The sequence below is a fragment of the Dendroctonus ponderosae genome, unplaced genomic scaffold (genome assembly GCF_020466585.1).
Source record: "Dendroctonus ponderosae isolate FM_Combo_2020 unplaced genomic scaffold, Dpon_F_20191213v2 Dpon_F_20191213_5, whole genome shotgun sequence".
Classification (NCBI taxonomy): domain Eukaryota; kingdom Metazoa; phylum Arthropoda; class Insecta; order Coleoptera; family Curculionidae; genus Dendroctonus; species Dendroctonus ponderosae.
Genome location: NW_026018715.1, coordinates 2,007,323 through 2,030,206, shown reverse-complemented (window position 1 = coordinate 2,030,206; position 22,884 = coordinate 2,007,323). Strand labels below are relative to the sequence as shown.

The 22,884-nt window shown below is 34.7% G+C and overlaps 1 protein-coding gene across 1 annotated transcript in view; it reads right to left on the bottom strand.

Annotated features, from left to right (window-relative positions):
* Positions 1–21,258, bottom strand: part of LOC109544383 (E3 ubiquitin-protein ligase Bre1) — a 28,495-nt gene extending 7,237 nt beyond the window's left edge. The window contains exons 1-9 of the mRNA XM_019914523.2: positions 21,127–21,258; positions 19,071–19,260; positions 16,653–16,839; positions 15,345–15,533; positions 14,496–14,845; positions 9,941–10,072; positions 9,711–9,884; positions 9,313–9,514; positions 3,097–3,276 (exon numbers count right to left, since the gene is read on the bottom strand). Of these exons, the coding sequence (XP_019770082.1) occupies positions 3,097–3,276; positions 9,313–9,514; positions 9,711–9,884; positions 9,941–10,072; positions 14,496–14,845; positions 15,345–15,533; positions 16,653–16,839; positions 19,071–19,223 (1,567 nt within the window). The 5' untranslated portion in view covers positions 19,224–19,260; positions 21,127–21,258. The remainder of the gene's footprint in view (positions 1–3,096; positions 3,277–9,312; positions 9,515–9,710; positions 9,885–9,940; positions 10,073–14,495; positions 14,846–15,344; positions 15,534–16,652; positions 16,840–19,070; positions 19,261–21,126) is intronic.
* Positions 21,259–22,884: the final 1,626 nt, after the last annotated feature.

The following is a 22,884-nucleotide window of genomic DNA, read 5'->3' as shown; positions in this document are numbered from 1 at the left end:
AGTGTACAGCATCGATTTCTGTGGAACCCAGTACCTGTCAAAACTTTCACATTTTTACGAATAACTCGGAAATCGTAAATTTTTCAGGTAAAACGGTTGAAACAAACAAATTAAAATTGAACGGCCAATCTGAAAATAACAAAAAAAAGGGGGGGTTTCATTTAAAAAACCAGAGTTGGTAACTACCACACGTTTATGATGCACCCTGTATATTGGAAAGTAATTTTAGAATGTGGACCTTTTAAACGTGAAAAACTTTCGTTGGACGAATTTTCTTGTAAACTTCATATTTACTGAGATATCGCACTTTGACGCACTAATGAGCAACCCTGTATATATTATATATATAACGTTTTAAAAATTATAAATACTAACAAATCAAAGTAGCGTTGAAATGCGACAAGGCGCTCCCTCCACCCCATAACTTTCGCCCGGTAGCACTTTTTTAAATGGAAATGTTTACATCTAGAACGGACGAACGGGTCCTATCTAATGGCCTTTAAATAGCCCCGACTTAACGCCTCTTGATTCGTTTCTCGGGGATTATTTAAAGAATATTGTATATGAGCCTCTAGCAGACGCCTTAAAATTTAATAAGTTATAGTAGCAATTATGTTCTCTATTTTGTTTCATTTCAGGCTACTTTAATTTGTTGCCATTTAAAATTTTTAGAACATAATACAGAAAGAACGGCTAATACAAATCTAGGCAATACATACAGGGTGATTCACGGTCGATGGCATATTAGACGTTTAAGGAGAACGCGGTGAGATGCACGATCTATCTGCAAATGTGTGCAACGAAGTTTTCGAATATGCTCTATCGGGCAAACATGTTATCAGCAATACTGGGTTGCCGCTTATATCAAAAAGTACATACAATTTTTAAATTTTCCGCATGTCCTTGGAAGGTCGCATTGTCCGGAAGAATAAATAGTTTCATTAAAACTTCCGTTAGAATAATTGTGGCTCTCTAATTTGTTAATCAAAACTCCATAGCAACAAGCGCACAGTAATTGTCTCTATAACTAAGCTGACAACTGGTTTGAAGAATTACAAAATCTTTAACTATTGTGATATTTACTGGCTATTTTGACAAATACGTCAAATTAATCGAATTTTTGCAATAATGTGTTAATGTGTTGCTTATTTCGGAAATATTTGACCCTTTAGATATAGAAACATGATGTATCGTTTCGTAGGGAATTTAATGATATTTGAACTAATATACAGGATATTCTATTTGGAAAAATTTATTTGGAGCAGTTTTTATCTCCATCTGACAGGTCAGTATTTTCAAGACATCCTATACAATTTGGAACAATCTGCTGGGCGAAGGACTTTGTAATACAAAATTCCTTGAGTCTTTGTTTTCATTAAAAATAATGAATGTTATGTATTATTTTGGAAACCGCTTTAGATAGGTATAGGAATCGTTATGCAAAAATAATCAGATCGATAAAGTAAATCTAAGCGTTCAATAATATAGATACAGGGTGTCTCATTTCAAATATCAAAGTTGTATGAACTTTTCGATATAAGCGACAACCCCGCATTGCCGAAAATATTTTATCCGATAGAGCATATCCGACGACTTCGTTGTACAAATTTCAGATAGATCGTGTATCTCGTTCTCCTTAAACGTCTAATACGCCATAGACCATGAATCACCCTGTACATATTTCTGAAATCAGGAAAAAAATCCAATCGACCTGTCTAAAAATATATAGTGTGTTTTATAAAAAAAATAATTTATGTCAAATTTTGACATTTCCGTGTTTTATATTTTTATTAAAAAAAATAAATAATAATATCAATAAATAAATGATCTAAGGGGGGTGTTAACTTATGAGGAAACACCCTGTACATGGTATGTTCGGCAGATTAGGACCAAAATAAAATGTCATATTATCTAAAATGTATCCATAATAAAAAACAGAATCAAACATCGTTTCAATTTGTTAATTATCCCAACTAAAAGACATATTTCCCTTCTATTATTCCAGTGTTCCATGCGTTTTTATCATCACGATTGTTAATGTTTATTGTAAATGGATTTGGATCGAGTGTAACATCACAGACCGGTCCGACCAACGGGTTAAAACAAATGTCTCTTATGCCCAGAAAATATCTAAAAATTCTTATTTCGATTGGAATACCAAGATGACACAATGACCCAATATACACATGAGACCCAAAATAATTGGGCGATGTGTATCCGCAGAAAAGCGGCAACTAAAAGTGGAGTTTACGTCTTATCATATTAATGTTATACTATAGATGACTGAAAAGTTTTTTCGTGTCCGAAAATTCTAAACTGAAAGGGATTTTTCTCCCGTCTTAAGAGGACAAATAATTTTTGGAAGATCGCAGGTTCAAGTCCCGCAGAAAGCAGTAAATTTTTGTTACTCCAAGATAATATATAATAATTAATACCTCCTTGTAGATAAGTCTTTTAAGTCATAATGTTAAGATAATAATTATGTGCTTTGATCGATATTAAATCAGCAATACTGCGATTCAAAATTAATAAACAATTCATAATAGAGCAAAAGTGGCTCGGGTGAAGTGTAATTTACCCGGATATCGACTAGAAAAAAGGTAATTAGACTTCAATTCCCTTTTCATTCAGATTTATCCGTAAGGATTAACTGCGGTTTTTGTCATATTTGTACCAGCCTGTCCCCGACCATCATCCTCCAGTTAAAAATGCTCAACTTTAACTCTTGTACTTAACTGAAAAACCACTCTTTTAATTGGTTCAGCTAGTAAATATCAGTTTACTCTAAGTATTAAAACTTTGCATCTTCGAATATATGTAGCAAAAAGCGAAAGTCAACAGAATTTTTCAGTTTTTAGCAATTTTGCAATTAGAACGCATTTTTACATATGAACACATTCATTTTAGTCCTTTGCTATCGAAAACATATTTGTAATGAAAACGAGTTTTTACGTTCGTGCAATAAGAAATATGATACCTCGTTTCGACTCTCTTTTGACGGAGCCAGCTAGGAAAAAAAGATACCTAGTAGTGTCCTATTTTCGACGTAAAAAAATCAAGAAAACAGTAATTTATTTATGTGTGCATGTAACTTGCCTTCTTCTTTCACATCATGTTCTTCTTTCACCTCTTCTTTTTTAATTCCTTCTTTAACATCTGGTGTATGACCTCCTTGCTTCTGAGTCAATTTATTTTGCAAGTCCTCAATTTCTTTCTTTAATTTCGGTAATTCTGTGTTTGCTTCTTTGTACTTCCGCTTGTATCTGTGAACTTCACCTATAAAGAAATATTCAATTCAACTATTCAGGTTAATAATAGGTGTATTTGGTTTAATTGATTGGTACTTAATAGTAAGTGTTTGGTAACTAGATGCCTTCCTTGCAGGGGGTGATAGTGTAAGTAATTTTGATTATTTTTCGTTAATAGACCATGTTCCGAAAATGCTTAGTTTCCGATCTACAGGGTGTTAATGTTATAATAAAAAAATGTTATTTATTAATATTGCCGAAACCGCTTGAAGCATTTAAATTAAATTTTATAGGTTTACACACTTAACAATACCTACATGTTTTCTGATTTTAAAAAATGTCTAGCTTTTTGAGTGGAGTGGGCACAAATACGTATCTGCATAATTTTAAATAAAAAAAATGGTGTGCGTCACGGGACGCTCGATAGAAGTGATAACTTCATAAATTAATAGAAACCATAAAATATTGAACTTGTTTAACGCATGATGGCAATAATAATTTTATTTTATAATTTTAATATTTTTGTTAGTCTAATAATTTATAAATGGATCAAGAAAAGGTAAAATTTTATTTAATTTCCTTTTGAATGTAAAATATCTTTTTTATTTGCAACATTTAAYATTCTTTAACGAGATGTTGTACATATTGCTCTTCTTGGGTTTGTCTAAACTCTTCTTGAGTTTCTGTATTTTTTTGTCATAATTTCTTATTGGCTTTGTATAATCTTTGACGTTCAGCACTAGTTCGTGGTTGATGAAAGCTACTTTGAGTTGATCTATTACTTAATGCTCCTTTTTTAGCACGAAATCGTTTTTTGCGTTCAGCATTACTTAATACTTTTCGCATTATAGCATGGTTTTGTGACTGCTCTTGTGTATGTTGTTCATGAACGTCTTCTACAACTTGTATCTGAATAGGACTAAAAAATCAATTAATTTTGGTGATTGGAAGACGTTATATCTATTTAAAATAGACGGTTAAACGAGGAAGAGCTATAGAGACAGGATACACTTGACGCACTCTAGTATACATAATGTAAGCCATCGCTCCTATGTTCAAAAAAAATATTCTAACTGAACTAATCCAAGGCTAAAAAAATTAAACTAAATTGAGAAGATTTAATCATAAAGGAATCAAAGGGTATATGAAGGAAAAAAATCCATTTTGCGTGGTAAACACAATCATAGAAATAATATAGAGAATTGAAAATAAGCCGTTTAAATTCGTTTTACATATTTTGCAACTATAAGCTGAAGGGAGATTCGTACCGTCTTAACATCAAGAATGCGTTGCGGTATAAAAAATAAGAAGACGGAACCCATGTTTTCTGAAATAACCGAGGTAAACTTAAATATGTTTTCAATTAAATTCAAAACATATTTATTATGTATTATTACAAAACAGTAATGATGTTGATCATTTTATGTTAAATATGAAAGATTACAAAATATATATCTAAATATTGATTATTTGTTGTTACAAAATAAAATAACAAATAATAGAAATTATTAAAATTAAAATTAAAAGTTATTAATAATAGTTGTGACACTTTATTTGCACTTAATCTTGAGCGTTTCTCATAAATTGACCCTGCCTTCTTTAGAAAATATACGCTCAACATCTGGTTTAACAATTGTCTTTGATGAAAATCACTAAACAAGTAGGTAGTAATATTTTACCAGTTCGGAACTTTGAATCGTGCAATACAATGCAAATGAAGATCATCTGGGCAGCATCTGGACTACAGACGGAGGGTAAGACATAGGGAATCGGTACCAGGATTCTATCGAAACGATTTAATTTCATTTAATCTATTCTTGATACGAATTTGCGTCCACAATCAATCAGGCGATTTAAAATAGGTCCAATAGTTTTTCCAAAATTTTATTATAGTGGATCTGAGGCACAATTTTGTTGCATAACATCGATTGTTAGTTCTTAAAACAATATTTAACAGTGCACTGCAATGTGCAATCTCATTTGCAATGATAAATACCCGGTCGTTTGAAAATGATTTTCAAAAGTTTGTATTACATTTGTCTGCAAATTGATGGACGATCCGCATTTTTTGCACTTAAACTGCTTTAGGGTGTATAATTGTGTGTGTACTTTAATTGAAAATTTAAAAAAAGGCGAAACTCGAACAGGCATTTAGTACATGAGCACCCTTTACCTAGTATTTGCAGTATCTGCAGGTTCTCCCTTGATAATTTGTTGATTCATTGTTATCAGCGTTATAAAATAAACTGCACCGAACACAATAATATCACACCCAATAATTGATAAATCAGAATAATTGTCAGTTTAATAACGCAATGTGTATTTGAAAAGTTTATCAGATCTACAGATGCACCCGCACTAAGAGAAAAATGTCGAATTCAAAGTGCATATGTGCGTCCCAAGCCTCAGGCGCGAAGAGGCCGGAGTGGAAGCCGCCGTGACCGAGAAAAATCGGTTTAGCCTCCCATAAAAAGTTATCACTTTAAAAATGTTACAACACTGATTTTTCAAACAATAAACATGATGAGTCAAATTCCTGTTCAATTTTTAAGACTTGACTTTTTCCTACGGCGTCCAGTTTTCGAGTACACAAATTAAATGGATTTATTGCACAGCGTCATCGGGTTTTTATTAAAAAGTTGTCCCTTCACTAGTTTTTGTCACTGACTCACAAACTTAATAATTGCTCTCATTTCGAATGAGTGTCTGAGTAACTTTAGTTGTCACATTCTTTTTGCGTGTTATATAATTTCGAGTAAGTTCACATCAGTTAAAAACTTTATTTGTTGAAATGGGTAAGTTTTCAAATGCTGAATACGCAGATATAATTTACATTTATGAACTTTGCGACGGAAATAGTGCTAAAGCGCACCGCGAACATCAGTGTCGATTTCCAAACAGGCGTCTTCCAAATAGCCATGTCTTTGCAAACACCTATCGAAGGGTCAGTAAGTCAAGAAAACTACGAGACAGACAAATTCACGTAGGAGCTCCAGCACGTTACAGCACTAATGAGTAAGAAGCCATTCTCAGGGTTTTTCAAGAAGATCCGACGAAGAGCGTACGCGTCGCGGCTAGACGTCCTATAGTGTCATAGTGGAGAGTTCGGGCGACAATGAGCACAGAGCAACTACATCCCTATCATTATACACCGGTTTAAAACTTGCTTGAACGAGATCCTTTAAGGAGAATAGGTGCCTTTACACTTACACTCTGTTCGGGAACGACGCACTAATGGCTGGTTCAGCAGTTGGCAAAAATTGTGGCGAACCAAGAGCGTGTTACTAGAATTGCAGCGTTGTAATAACCAACTCTTTTCCCACGTCCCTGGCATGTGAGATGATAAGCTTCTGCGGATAAATGCAAAATTGGCAGATATCGTGCTCGAGTTGCGTGGCTCGTGGAGTTTTAGAATTTCTAAAAGGATCGACCACAGTTTTGGCTCAAAATGTACAAAAGTAGGCAAAAAATGAAAGTGGCTCTAGAACTAGCTGTGTATATGGATTTGATGGATGAAGAAAAGAAAAGAAGGAGAGTAAGGGTGCAAAAATCGTAAAAATGAGGAAAGATCGTAATAAATATGGGCATATGCCATTAATAAATGAATTACAATATCATTCTAAGCAAAATAGCCGAGATTTGAGACCACCACCACGGTAAAATCCGTAGCACGATCCTTTCTACCTGTTAGGTGCCTCTATACTTACGCTCTTATCGTGTGATTGGAGTGCCCCGATGCAGTCGCGCACGAGAGATCACTAGTCTAAAGAAAAATACTGGCGTACGCGAAAGTTGTACATTGCCTGCAGGTTTTTCGTTGCCGTAGCGAACTGCAAAGTTTTGCACGCATTTTTGTACATCGTGATTTTCGTGTGGAATTTTACCGTGTGATATCAGAGTGGTCCAAAATATCTGGTATTTTGCTTAGAAATAATAATAATAAATCTAAGCGAAAATGTGCCGCTAAATAATCCTCAGGACCTTATGTTCCCGCATGATGGATGTCCTGCACATTATCGGCAAATTGTAAGGGAGTACCTTGATCAGCGTTTTTCGAATCGATGGATGGGGAGAGGAGGCTTCATATCATGACATGCTAGAAGCCCAGATCTGACTCCGTTAGACTTTCACGTATAGAACAGGGTGAAATACTTTTTTCCATGCTCCTGTGGAAGCGTCTACATAGGAAGTCCTAAGAGATCGGTTGCGACAAGAATAGAAGAACACCGACGGAATTGTAAACTGGGACATGTGGAAAAGTCGGCAGTGGCGGAACATGCCCTCCGCGGTGGAACACACAATATGAATACGAGAAGCCATTGAAATCTACAAAACACGACGACAATTTCAATAGAAAAGAAGCAGGAATTGCGCTAAACAGGATATGGTTTTCAGCACTCACCAACGCAAAAACAGCAAGAAAAAGCAACAGCTCAGGACAGGAGAGAGAATCCAGTATACCGGAGGATAGCAACAGCCAGCAGAATGCGCAGGCTCCGATGACATAGGCCACGTCATCGCAACTGGTGCATAAATACGGACTGCGCCCGAGGAATCGCATCGGAACAGTGTAAGCGTTCAAGAAAACAACTTCTGAAGATGCAAGCCACTCGTGCTTGCGAAACGTCAGAAAGAAATTCTACCCAACGACGGCCTAAAAACCCGAAAACCCATTAGTTTCAAGGAATTGCCTCGAAAGTCTATATAGCAGGGTGTGGTTCGTGTGTATTTTTTGGAAGAGATGCGTAGAATTACGTACTTTAGCTCTTTTTAATTTTTATTCCTTTTTTTGTGTTTTCCGGGTCGTTTATTATGTAAAGGCGCGGAATATTACGTTGGTGTGAGTAAGTACACAGGTTGTTAGCTAAACGCTAAATTTCCATTGGGTTAAGGTATTGTAGTTAGTAAGGCGATTTAACTAGAACAGTTTCTGTGTGATTAAGTGCCAGCGCATCTGGTTTAGGTGTACCCCACATTTGTTCTTGTTTCTTCTTGTCCCCCTTTTTGCAGTTCAGGAACCCTAGGTTACCCCCCGAACAAGCCAGGAACAGAAAGTCGGTACATAAATCCCCCCCCCCCCTTTTTTAGCTGGCCTACTTAATCCATAAAATTTAGTTTTAATTTAATATTAGTGGTCTAACTTTAAGGATTTACTTTTTTTTAATGAATTCAACCCAATTCCTTTATTGTTTCAGGACATCACCCAACTGACATCCCTGCGTGAGAACGTTTAGGCCTTCTGCGTCTATAATTGCTAATCTAATTAAAGGCCGTTGTCCTTATTTTCTGATTTCAAGCCCGTTGGCTGGCTTCAGCTTATTTTATTTCAGTTTTCAGTAATACATTTTTGAAAAAAAATTGATACAATTTAAGTGCACAATTTTTGCTGTTTTTATATTAAACTCTACTTAATTACAACCCGATTAAGCTATGCAATAAGTCGATTTTAATTTTTTACTCAAAAACGATGCGCTTTACAAAAAAAAGTCAAGAGACCTTTTCTCTTCCAAATTCAAGAATTTGACAAATAATATTTAATTTTAGAAAAATCAGTGGTCATAATATTTTCGCCACTGGTTAAGCTAAAAACAAAATTTTTATCACAAAAAATGTATTGTTGTCAAGTGCTTAAGCCAATAAAATTTCATTAAAATATTCCAAACGATTTTAGCAATATTAATAAATATTTTTTTAAATTAAAACTTTAACACCCTGTAGACCGAAAACTACGAGTTTTTATACTATAGAATTATTCCTGATTCTTCAATTTAAAATCTTAATTAGCCATAAGCCACGCCGCGCTTCTCAAGGCAAGTTTTGTCCTACAATTTTTAACGCAAAATGTAGTTTTTCCGTAATTTTTTACTTCTTTGAACTCTTTTTGTTTGTAGAAAACCTCACTGGTTTTGTCAATAAATCATAATATGTTAGATATACATAAAATCATATTACGCTGCGGTGTCAGACAATCAAATTACATGAATAAGTTTGGTCACTCCGTATGTAATGCATACACGTATGTAATGCATACACGTATGTAATACATACATATTAGAATGCAAACCTTTCAATTGTTGTGTGTTGTTTTGGAGTGATGTAATCAAATGTCTCATTTCTCGGTTGATCGGTCCCGTTTGCTCATTAGCTGCCAAGTTCTGCTCAAATTCAATTCGGAGCATTTCGTATTCTTTTCTCAATTGAGCAAGAAAATCTTCTAGTTGCATTACCTCTTGACGTAGTTTCTTCTGAGCGATTAATTCTTCACTCTATAAAAAAAATGTAGTTTGATAAGAAATATTGATATTAATATAGGATTAGCTATTACATTGTGATTATAATTAAAGTAGGATTCAAGAATATTAGATCTGCTTGAACCATTCACAAAATCTAAAAAGTCTTAGTTACTTTGAAATTTATTCTTGTCTTATTAACGGAAGTTGTTGTATGATATAAAGTACTTACTTCCATCATTTCTATATTCCTTAAATGTGCGTTTTTACTTGTCTGAAGTTGTTGTCTAGCTTCATCTAGTTGAGTCTTTAGCTGCATCGATTCGTTATACAGAACCGAAAATTGGGACTGAAGGCATTTGTACTCGGTGGTTTCTACTATAACGCTTTCCGGTAATTGACGAATCTAACAAGTCCAAATTAATCAGTAAAAAACATTGAGGTATTCTGTGAATTACTCACATCCATTTTCAATTTTTCTACTTCTTTTAAGGTTTCTCTATGAGTTTGATGCAGTTTATCCAATTCCTGCAGTCTATTATTTGCTAGCTCCTTCCACTCTTCTACTTCTTTCATCAAGTCTTCAAGTTTGGCCTAAACATGTGAGATGTTAAAAGAACGCGAAGATAAGCATGTTTCTTACATACCCATATTCTACTAGTTTTTTATGCGAGAAGGTGATTCGTGAGTAATAGACAATTGGGCTGCAATTAAATGCATATAAATGTTCAAAAAGATTATTGAAAAGTTATTGAATTGAAAGTTGAAAAATAACCAACATATATACAATATTTAATTTAGTGTCCCAAAATAACTTAATATTTTAACAAAAATTGATCTCGAAAGTTTTTAAAAGGAATGTGTGTGTAAAGTGTGTTCTAAGTTTGTCTGTAGTTTCTGTTTACTACAGCAGCAAGTCTGAGAATATTTCTGATAAATATTATTGCCTCAATAGGCCTTTTGCATAGCTGTTTATTCTGTTCATATATGGTCAAGTAACCATTTGACAATTTAATTTTTATTTCAATTTTCGTACAAGGAAGCTATAGGCAATTTAAATTTGAATTTCTATTTAGCGCGCTAAAATGGGGCGCCAGCATTTGCTGGACGGCTGACGTCACGAGACAGGACTTTGATATTGGGATTGTTTAGTTCACGTTGTGCCGGCGTTTAATTTTTTGTTCAAGCCAACTTTAAAAATAATGAAACCTGATGCAATTTCCCGCAAATTCGCTTGCCAAACAGATAGAAAACGAACTTTGAATCTGCGTGAACGTAGTGCAGTTTACAAACGTAAGAGACTTGAAATTGTTGCGAATGTTTTACACGAACATAACGTACCTAACACTTCAAAAAAGACATCGTATGTGAAGAAGAAACTAAAATGAAAGTAAATTTGAGATATACGTCAGGCATCACAATGCAACGTCCGGGCAGATACGTTGTTCGAAAGTTGCTCACCTAACAAATTTGCTTCTGAAAGTATTGCTTTATCCCCAATAAAAACACTTGCAAAATCCAAAATATACACATCATCCGAGTCGAGTTTGTCAAACTCAAGTGATAACATGAATGAAGAAGATCGTTCAACTTTATCTAGTTCAGATGATTCTGAGCTTGACGTTGGGGTAAATGAAGAACATCGAAAGTATATAGCAAAACATACTGTAACGGAGATGGCCTGGGGTACTCACGTTTGGAATGGGGGATCGAAATTCATGGTATTTCAGTAAATGGGAGCCCCATTTGGGCCCCATTTACCGTCAAATATGACACTGACAAGCGGGAAGTTTCGCACCTGTTCTGGAGATTTCTAGAACTATCTGGAATACCTGGAGAAAACTATATAAGCGACGACGAGAACCAGACGAGGAGGAGTAAAGTGACAGCAGCGACCGGGTGCAGAAGAGGTTGATCCCCGCGAGTCGGAAGAGCGTGTTTTCCGTGTGTTATTGTTATTGTTTGTGAAGTTGGCGGTAACTTTGAAGTTAGTTTGTTCTTGTTCCGCAGTTAAAGTTGTACCGAGTGGAATAAAAGTTGGAAGCAGAAGAAAGAGTTTGATACTCGGCCATCCACGGTACAATACTTTTATGAAAATTCAAAATAATTCAAAATTATATCTGGGCGTAATGACAGAAAATATATTTATAATTGAACTAATAAAACAATTTACTCATTTAGACACCACAAGTATATACATATTTAGTATTACAAAAAATACGCTTTGATAAATGTTTTGCAGAATTAGGTGACGATTTTTGGGGTTTCTACAAGTTTCAACTGCTAATAGAATTTTTTTAAAGTCAGTTGAACCAATTAACCGAATGTTGAAAAGTTTGATAACGTGGATGTCAGCTGATAGTCAAAAAAGGTCTTCCGAAACCCTTTAGAACACGTTTTAGCAAAGTTTATGCTATAATTGGTTGCTTATAAATTGAAATCCAAAAGCCAGAAAATCCAATCAAACAAGCTTAAGCGTGGTCTAATTATAAAAATGTAATACAATCAAATATCTGATGTCTTTCACACCAGATCTAATACTGTTATTGTCGAAAAAGGTGGATGGTTGGATAAGAACAAAACAATAAAAATAAACTTTACAAACAACATCATAAAACAAAACATAATATACGGTTTAAATGAACACACGGGACTACATGTAGGCCGACGTGTCTCGTGACGTCAGACCAATCACATGGCATTTCCGCATGGCACCAATTTGATCAGATTTTTTTTTTCGGATTTATTTTTCTTGCGTATTTATATGCAAAACAACTCGTATTCTAGTATGTTTTTAATTACTGTAATCTCTCTAATTTCATGCAAAGGGCCCATTGTAGTAAGGACTGAGTCAGAAAAAATCGCTACACACAAAAACCTTAATTAACAACGAAAGCAAAACGTGTTTTAAAGATGATTTCATTAAGATTAATTCAAAAAAAATTAAGCAAATAATTTGTTTTGACAGACTTTTTTAAAATTTTTCTGGTGTCCTTTCCATCATCGACTTTATGGACGCTTTGTTGATTTTTCTGGCGGCAGAATTTCACTTTACTTTGAATTCTGGTAGGGTTTCAGCTTCTTTTTTGTTTCTTTCAAAGATGTTTTTACCAAGTCCTAATATCCATCAATTCGGCGAAACTTTGTGAAATTTGGCGGGTTGCCTTCCCTAGGCATCAAAACGACTATTCGTTTAGCACCATTCTACAGCTCTCTTACTGTAATGACAGGAAGCCAAGTCTGGCCAAAAGAAAGTTGAGACTTTATGTTGTTGCATGAATGTTGCCCCAATCTCTTCTGGAGACACACTCTTTGGTAAAGTTCGGTTTATCGTGCCATTCGTTACAAAAGATTTGCTGCGTTCCCCACAACTTCATAAGGCTTGACACACGACAAACTTCTTGGGAAACTGACTTTTTCTTAGTCCTGAACTCTTCGTTGACACCTCCGCGCTCACGTCCTACGTAAAACTCTTCACACGGAAGTTGGGAGAAGTCACAAAGAACGTACGTTTCGTCATCCATCAGACAGCAATATTTTTTTTGGAAAAAATCAGTGTTCAATTGTCGAGCCCAATTTTTTGCTTCTAGATTCTTACTTGCATTTCTGTTTGGTGTCGTCTGAACTTTATTTTACTTTATTGCCAATTTTCCGATTGGATAACCTACGATTCTTCTCCATTTCTCAACAATTTTCTTCCCTGTCTGTGGGCGTGTAAATCCACTTTTCTTACCCGAACTCGCTTTTCGGTTAACATAATGTTTGCTTGAACTGTTTAATAACGTTTGATACGGTCGTTCTATGAACGTTTACCTCTGAGGCGATTTTTGGCAAAGAGCCTCCTATGATTGAAATTTTGGTTTTTTGATCTTGCGAAGAGTTCGGACGTTTTTTGTGTGTAGCGATTTTTTCTGACCCAGTCCTTAAATTGTTAAAATTCTAAATTATAAAAAAAAGTAAAAAAGTTAATTAGTGCCCGTGATGATAATCAGTAAATGATGCCTCTTTGGATTTATGGGTCAATAGATGGTGGCAAAAAATAAACACTATTTTTCTTGGGCCAACATTTCGCCTATATTCAAGTCATCCTCAGGGCTTTACAATTGAAAACAGAGGGGTTTCAGCTCTAAGTTCAGCGAAATTAAACTAGTTCAAGTTGGTCAGAGTCGTCATTGGGAGACAATCACAATCGTAAATTAAAATTAACACTAAAGTAAAATAAAACATGACAAACAAGAGCATAAAATCGAAACGTCCAACACTAATTCAAAAGGGAAAAAAACACAAAGATACAAAAACTTGTCTTCTCCCCTCATTTGAAAATCTTCTCTTTTTCCCTGAAGATTTTCTAATGTGGGGAGGAAGGGGAGAAGAGAAGTTTTTGTCTTTCTGGTTTTTTTTTATGTTGAAATAGTGTTGGATGTTTCGATTTTATGCTCTTGTTTGTCATGTTTTCATTTACTCTAATGTTAATTGTAATTTACGATTGTGATTGTGCTCCAATGACGACTCTGTGACCAACTTGAAGTAGTTTAACTTTGCTGAATTTAGAGCTGAAACTGCTTTTTTTCAATTTTATAGCCCTGAGGATGACTCGAGTATAGTCGAAACGTTGACCCATAAAAATGTGTAAATTTTTTGCCAGCATCCGATAAACCGACAGACCTAAAGAGGCATCATTTAGTGATTAAATTTAACATTGGAGCATAATTTACTGATAATTTAATATCGAGTATTGATAGCCTATAACATAACAGTGAAGAATATTGAAGGATTTGAATGTGAATTTGAACTGGGGGTAACATCTTAAAAGTTTGCTTATTTTCAATTGTCGTTTGCAATAATTTCTTATTTTACTTCAGTATGCATATTCTTCCTGTGAGGATTTCACTTTTTGTGTGACATTGTTTGAAATGTTAATAAAGTATTCGCGCAATCTGTCGTGTAAATAACCTTCGCTTTTCAACTATACCAAACTTAGCAAATGCCATTTTTTTAAACCACAGGTAAAACATACCTGTGAAACACTGCTTTGAACAATGGGTTTGGCCTGAGCTCCTTTCTCGGGATCTCCATGGGCTTGGTGATAAGCCTTGATTTTTTCTACAGCTTCAGCCAAATGCGTTTCCAGTTTATCATTTCTATACCTAACCTTATCTAATTCATATTGCAAATCGTCGATCTGATTTTTTAACTCTGCGTTTTCAGTTTCTTTTGCTGTCAATGAGTCTTGTAGTTCAGCCACTTTTAAACTATTTGTATGGTATTTTTCGTGAAGAGATGTATGCAAAGCTTGCAAATTTCGATTTTCTGCTTGTAATTGGATATTGGTCTGCCTAATTGCTTCGTCAACTGATGGAGCGTCTTCTAAAATGTTACCATAAGCTTAATACTTTGGCATGTATGGGATGACACAAAGTATTCTAGTTTAGTTTGTTGGTGTTTCGTAACATTTTTAGGGAAAGAAAGGTTTTCAGTAAAGTCTATAACGTCAGGTTTTCCATATTGTGTTAATTTTTACAAGTTCAACTGCGTTTTTTACGCTATTATAACGTTACAATTACAAAAATGTTGATAACAAAACCAATTTTACCAGTGAATTAGTTAAATATCCTTCCTGATACTTAAATCATAAATTATTTTGTTATAATTATATCGCGCATAAAATGTACAAAATTGGACATAAAGTATATACAGGGTGTTTCCTCAAAAGTTGCACACTCCCTAGATCGTTTATTTCAAAAAAAATGTGTAAGTGACCAACACAAAATTTGAAGGTATATTGAAGAATAGTGTATTCCATACAAACTTATATGTCAAAACAACGCAATAGCTATTGTATAGAAAATACTTTACTTGTACTTACGTCCTTCCAATTCTCCTTTCAATGCCAACGTAATTTTTTCATTTCTCTGCATTAATCTATCAAAAGCCTGAATAACTTTGGCTACAGCTCGTCTCGAAACTTGGACTCGATTTGCGAGTTTGTCATTCAGTTCGTCTTTATCCCATGTTGATAGTTGCATCAAAAACGACGTGGTGGCTTCGTTTTCATCTAAACAAAATAAAACAATCGAAGAAAACTATAACTCACCGAGACATTATGAAATTGTTAAATTGAGGGAACCAGCGGTTAGAGACAAAATGAAATCCTCATTAACAGAACTGTGTGTAATTAATAATAACAATCCCGGACGAACGACCGTCCGGATGTTATATGGAACAACATAAAACAAAACATTCCGACGCTTTTCTCATACCACCAAAAACAAAGAAAAACAAATCATGGATGACCGATGAGATACTCTGCCGTATGTAGGACAGAAGCATCTCAAAAGTCAAACAACAACAACAACAAAGGTACACCGAAATAAATAACACTATTAAACAAGAATGCAGGCAAGCTAAAGAGAACTGGGTAACTGCAGAATGCCGAGGGCGGAACGCATGCTCTCCTACATGGATTTGTAAATTTTCCTAGAAAACTCAAACAAATAAGTGGCACCGCAAAAAAACCGCCAAGGACCTCCCTAAAACACAACGGGGAATTGATCTTAGACCCGGCAGATCTATGCAGCACATGGAAAAGCAGCACATGCACAATTATTATTTGAAGACCAAAGAGCAGCTCTGGGACATCAACAAACGATGGGACTGCGATCAAGAAGTTAAATTTAAAACGAAGTACGCAAAACCGACATTTTTCAAACTTAAAAACTTTCTATTAGCTCGCTAGGGGTTTTCCGGTAGCACTTAGACTACGGGTAGTAACGTGTTACAAATGGTCCATCTTACTATACGGGGCAAAAACGTGATATCTCAAAGTTAGAACCCTGAACCGCACGAGGCGTTTGAAATGTAGACTCTTCGGAGACTCTTGCTCGTACCATGAACCGCACATTCCACGAATGAAGATATTTTAAGAACTGCTTAACATCGTTAAAGAAAGAAAAGTTTTCTTCCTCGGCCATATCCTTAGAGGAGGCAAGAAAAAACATACGGAACGGGTGTACTACCATCAGCGACGCAGCCCATTTTTCGAAGAGCCGAAAACAGTGAACAGAAAACATGAAGAGTACCGACAATCGCCAATGTGCGGATAAGCACGAGTCACAAAAAGAAGAAGAAAATAAAACAAAACTATAATTAGGTAACGCTATTATCGGACACTTACTTTTGTTTTCCGATTCGTCTGCTGTTTCGGCGTCAAATCTCTGAAGTACAATCCTGATGTCTTCATTAAGTTGATTCCAATATCTGTTGACGACATTCAGCATTGCATCATCTTGGGTTTGCCTTTTCTCTAACTGCTCAATTCGCTGCCTCAGTTCCTGTTCGGTTCTACATCTTTGCTCTATTCGCTATAATTGAAATAAAATGATAAAATTCAGAAAAGAGACCGAATGGCAGATTGCCATACGCTGTTTGTGAAGAGCAGATGTTTTATAATTAAAAAAGAAACACTGCGAATAATTAAGTATTAAATAATCATACAAGCTACAAGCAAAACATAAGTAAGAAACTAAAGCAGATCAATTCTGTGAACTCAATTATTCCATTCCAATGAGATATTCCAGTTTCTTATATGAATATAATGCAAGAACAGTGTAGTTGGTGTTTCACAAATATTTGTTATTGAGTGAGAGTAAATGTCGTAAGTAGGTATAATTGAACTTTCAACGGTGTATTTCTAATAAACATCGAACATAAATTGTTACCGGTTTTTGAAGAGTTGAACATAGATTTAGATTTCTTCGTATACTTATTTACTAATACGCGCAAATACATTATTAATGACACAACTAAACCACACAACCATTTTTTTATCTGGGTTGAGACACTTATATCCTGTAGTAATTTGAGCTGCTGAACCCAAATCCGTGGTCAGTTTCACTCTACCAGGTCAGGATCAAGATGATTTCAAGGTCAAATTTAAAAACAATCATTTTGGCGGAAAAAGCCTATACATCTGTACGCTTTGTTCAAAAGAGACGAAATGGACTGATTAGATTCAGTTCAGCTCTTTTGGTTATCGAGATATTTGAAGTTTTTTAAAAACCATATTTTCCCGAAAACTATGAAAGTTGGAAAAAGTACCGTTGGATAGTGCTGAGCCCGAGATTTTGTAAAACATCACTTTTTTAATTAGGATGCTTCGTTTTCGATAAAAAAATAAAATGTTAACTAACCCAACAAAATTTTTGAGAATGTTTTTATTTTTTATTATTTAATTATTGCCAATCCCAGTTAAAGATGGAAACCGGGTATCAAAAATTAAGATCAAGTTTGGCATTGGATATTGTCGTCCCTATGTTATGTTTATAAGTTTATGTTTTATTATGTATGTCCCTATGTTTATAAGACATGGATGGTGGTTTACCGCGCTTTAACGTGAACGCTCTTTTGAACATAGCGTAGAGATGTATAGATTTTTACGGCCTAAATGGTTCTTTCTCTATTAGACCTTTGACGAGCAGGTCAAAATACTACAGGATATAAGTGGCTAAACACCACATCAAGAAAAAAATGTTGGTTGTGTGGCTGTGATATCTTTATTGCGTCGAAACTTGTTTCATAAAAAACTAGTAATGGCTAAACTGATTTACAAAGCTGAGGGATATCGCTTGTTTCGAAACCATTACATTGGAAATTTTTACCAACAACTTTTACAATTTGTTTATTTACGTTTTGAGCATATTATTTTATGGAATATAAGCTCCTGGATACCGATAAAAACATTTAAAAACACATATTTTTACAAGTTTATTTAATATCTACCTCAGGATGGCAGCCTTATATCAATTCTACATTAAAGCTTGGTCCGATTTAGTTTTATTGTTTTCGTTATACAGTATAGTTTTTCGTACCCTGAACCTTTAAATTATTATGTAAATAATTAAGTTTTTAGTTGACTATTATGTGTAATGTTTTGGATAGCAACTTATTGTTCCTCATTTACATGTATTTAGACAAAAATTTGTTTAAGTTGAATTGAAGTTAAAAGCTAAGATTTCGATTTGCGGTGGATATGCGGTCAAGCCTGTGATGGCACAAATAAATGCCGAGAAATGTAAAAAAAGGGATATTAGGATAATTGAACAAAAGGTATAATCGGCGCTTGGGCTACTTCGGTATATTTGGCAAAAATCTGAAGATGAAAAATTCGGGGCCCCCCTTATGTATAAATTGACAATTTTTTTGTTCAAAACTAAATTCCGGGACCAAATGATAGCTGAACGTGGCTCGATTTGAACCGAAAAAACTATAATGTCCACATTCTTGACAATGGTGCAGTTCATAATATAACTCGCATTCTATGCTGATTCCATAAAATGTCTATTAAAAAACGTCACTAAAAAATGAAAAATGTAATTTTATGCTTTATAGACTAATGTCGACGGCTAAAATTATTTATGCAATTTGATAATATTGGCAAAACAATTCTATGTAACGTTAATACAATTAGTAAAAGTGTTTAATGTGAGTAGGCCTCCCATAGGTGTCAAAATAAGTAGTTATGCTCCGTTAGGTGTCATTTTAGAGTGATAAACCTAGGACCGAAAACTACGTTCATTTAATAACAGGTTCCTACCTGTGCAAGTTTCTTGTTCTGGAATTGCAAGACTTTGATGTCCATTTCCTCTAGAGTAGAAACTGGACCAATTAAATGAGGTTCGAAGTGGATCTTCTTTATAGGTGGCGGACCAACACTTGAAGAAGCCTCTTCAACATGGCGTTTCGACATGTTTCGTCTAGGTGTTAACACCTTTCGCAAGCAAAACCTGCAAACCCAGTTACAATCAGTGACAAACAAATAATTCAATATAACTGATTACACGTTTGAACAAATAACATATACGTCGAAATCGTACAAGTCCAAAATTTGACATTTAAAAGTAAAATAGGCATCTTGTATTAAATATGTTCTCTCATCGATTGAGGGTAAATCCGTACGATTTACTTGATCATTAATGTCGTGGATCAGAATCATGAGGAGAAGAACCGTACAGTCCGTGCTACGTACGGTTCTTCACCCCAATTCTTAAGAACATGCAATATCGGCAGTTGTGCAGCACAAGATTTGAATCGTGCACAAGAAATTGCTTAATTCCTGTAATTTTTCAATTTTTAACAGAAAATATGTCATCCGGTGATCATAGGGAATTATATATTACGAGTGGGGTAGCAAAAATATATTGTGGATGGTTGAAAACTCAACAAAATAGAAACAGCACGTTTGCAGCGTGAGGCTTATGTTTCTACAACAGGAAAACATGTTCAAGCGAAGGCAGTAGGACCTCCGTGCAAAGTTAAAACATGTTTACCTGAATATTAATGTAACTATAATATTTTAAAGCTGTACACTAAACTGGCCGCAGCTGTTGCCTAAGGAGGAAACGAGAGAAATAATAGGTAATCTATGCGACGTTAGGCCAAAAAATGAACAAGATATTTGCAGGGACTTATAGAAGTTAAACCCATTCTAACGCATCGAGTACGAAGTAAATCACCTAAGCAAGAAAGAAAACCGATTTTTTCATACTTTGTTATGAAACAATCAAATCGAATTCCCGTATGTAATCAGGCATTTATAAGTCTGTATGCCATATCACATTGGCAAGTTCACCGTTTGAACGGTTTACTTCTAGCTCAAACAGGACTTAATTATCTACCCCACCAAATAACTGAGCCACACTTTTTTTTCGATTTACGTGCAAGCCAGAATCGTAATCAAACCATGGTCCGATTTTTACTAGCATTGTAGGCTACCAGGCCAGTTAATAAATTATACCATTATTTTTCAATAAGAGGACATTTGTTTCAGCGCTGTGACAGGGATTTTGGATGTGTAAAAAGGATCTTCAGGGGACAAAATACGAAGAGATGATAATATCTTCTAGAAAAAAACAACTGTTTCGTGTAAAGCAAATTCACGCATATAACGATATTCTTGATTTAAAAAATTGGAGGCTGGCTAACTACAAACAAGTTTTCTTCTTTAATTCGTGGTGCTAATATCAGAAAAGAAACTTTGGCTGTGTATCAAAATACAGGCACTTTCTCTGTAAAAGTTCTGATCTGGATATGTGACAACCTGGGAATGTATTTTACATATACATATTTGGTTTTATTTCCCATTGCTTTAAATTATTGAAAGAAAATAAAGAAAACCCGCCTCTACCCGATAGTGCTGCGTATAAAGAGCCAATTAGTACTTAGAAATATATTACTGGTGAAACATTGGAATGTTATTATCATGTAACATCTTGGAAACCGACAACTACCGAAAAATAAAATAAAGAGATCACCACAATAAGGTATTTTCTTATTATTCTTGTTCCATATATATAATATTATTAAATAAACAGGTCAAAACAAACAATTTTATGTCATACTAAATTGAGTGTGAAAACCGTACAAGTCCATCAGCTTTTCTTGCAGTATAATGTAATGTAAATTTGTTTTTCTGAATATTTATTGCTACGAATAGATCCCCAACCACCAGACCTAAAACTTTCTGTGCATACTATTACTATTAAAAGTAAATAAGTAGTTTCAAAGTTTATAAGATTTTATTCAATATCTATATCAAAACGTTTTCGGACTTGAACCGTTTTCAAACTCACCGATTCAATTGCATTTCTTACCTTTTATCAACTATTAAAAGTAGTTTTGTGTCCGTAAAAATTGAGAAAAGATTGTTAATGACTACAACATTTAAAATATTTTATGAAAACAAAACCAAGCAAGTGACAGCTGTTACCATTTGGCAGGTTTCAATGTCATCGCAGATCATTCAAACCTACCGACGTTGCCAAGCTTGTTTATGTTTGAAATAAGTTAAGGCTATGTATTGCGGGTTGCAGTACTGGAGGTTGGCGGTTATATGGAAAACTAAACTATCTTTGGCGGTTATACAGAACAGGCCGATTCTACAATGCAGATGTAAAGAACGGTACAGTAATTCCTGCTTTAACGTATATCTGCAGTATATATCTGAGTAAATTTGACAATTTCTTGTTCGTATAACAAGATTACGGCTGGTAACTTCGTCTAGAAACTGAAAATATATGTTTTTAAAAATTTAGATAATGGTGTTCAAATACTAATTTTCACATTGGCGTAGTTGGATCCCGTTTCCATTAGATTTTGTTACCCTAGAAAGAAGAATAACTACTAAACTGCTCATAAGTGAATGCACTGATTAAATATATTTTTTTCAGCTTATATGATGGACTGATTATATACTAATTATAATACCAGGCTTTTGGTATCCCTAGTCTAAACCATAGATAAAGACAAGGAAAAGTGGTCTAAACTTTTAAAAATATATATTTTTAGTTTCGGATAAAAAATAAATTGGAATGACTGAGAATAAGCAAGTTTAAGCTAACATGCTGCTGCTGATCATGATGTTCATTGCATTAGTTCACAACTATTCTTAAAAATTATCAATTAATTATATTCGTTCTTATAACATTAGTGTAATGCAGAGTTTCCCAAAACTTTGTCGATAACGGAACACTTTTCAAATCCAGAAATTTTAGCGGAACACTTACTTTGGAACCCAGTTTGGGAACGTTTGATGTAATGCATAGGTAACTGAAGAGCTCAGCTAATTTCAAACGTCTCCACCTACACACGTTATTGATTTGATTGTGTGTTAACTAAAAATTTGGCCAGTAAATCTGTTTCAACCCTTCGAAAATACAATATTCAACGGAAAATAACGCAATTTGCTGCACTTTTCCAGAAACCAGAGGCAAAAACTCGTTCGGTGTTCAAAATTTCCTGGTCTGACTGGTCTGAGATACTTAATTAACTTTTCTCATCCTGTACTTAAAACTTAAAATTATACTTTTTCAAACCTCGCTTTACGGTAGTTTTTGGCAGACCTGTTGATACAGTTTAATTTCTTGTTGACTTTTTGCGATTATTCTCAACAGTTCCTAATAATGTTATTATTAAAGTGATAACTTTTTATGGGAGGGTGAACCGATTTTTGTCGGTTACGGTGAGCCGTAACGTTGGCTCCCACTCCGGCCTCTTCGCGCCTGAGGCTTGGGACGCACATATGCACTTTGAATGCGACATTTCTCTCTTAGTGCGGGTGCATCTGTAGATCTGATAAACTTTTCAAATACACATTGCGTTATTAAACTGACGGTGATTTTGATTTATCAATATTTGAGTGTGATATTATTGCGTTCGGTGCAGTTTATTTTATAACGCTGATAACAATCTAAAGGGTGCTCATGTACTAAATGCCTGTTCGAGTTTCGCCTTTTTTAAAATTTCCAATTAAAGTATACACACAATTATACACACTAAAGCAGTTTAAGTGCAAAAAAATGCGGATCGTCCATCAATTTGCAGAAAAATGTATTACAAACTTTTGAAAATCA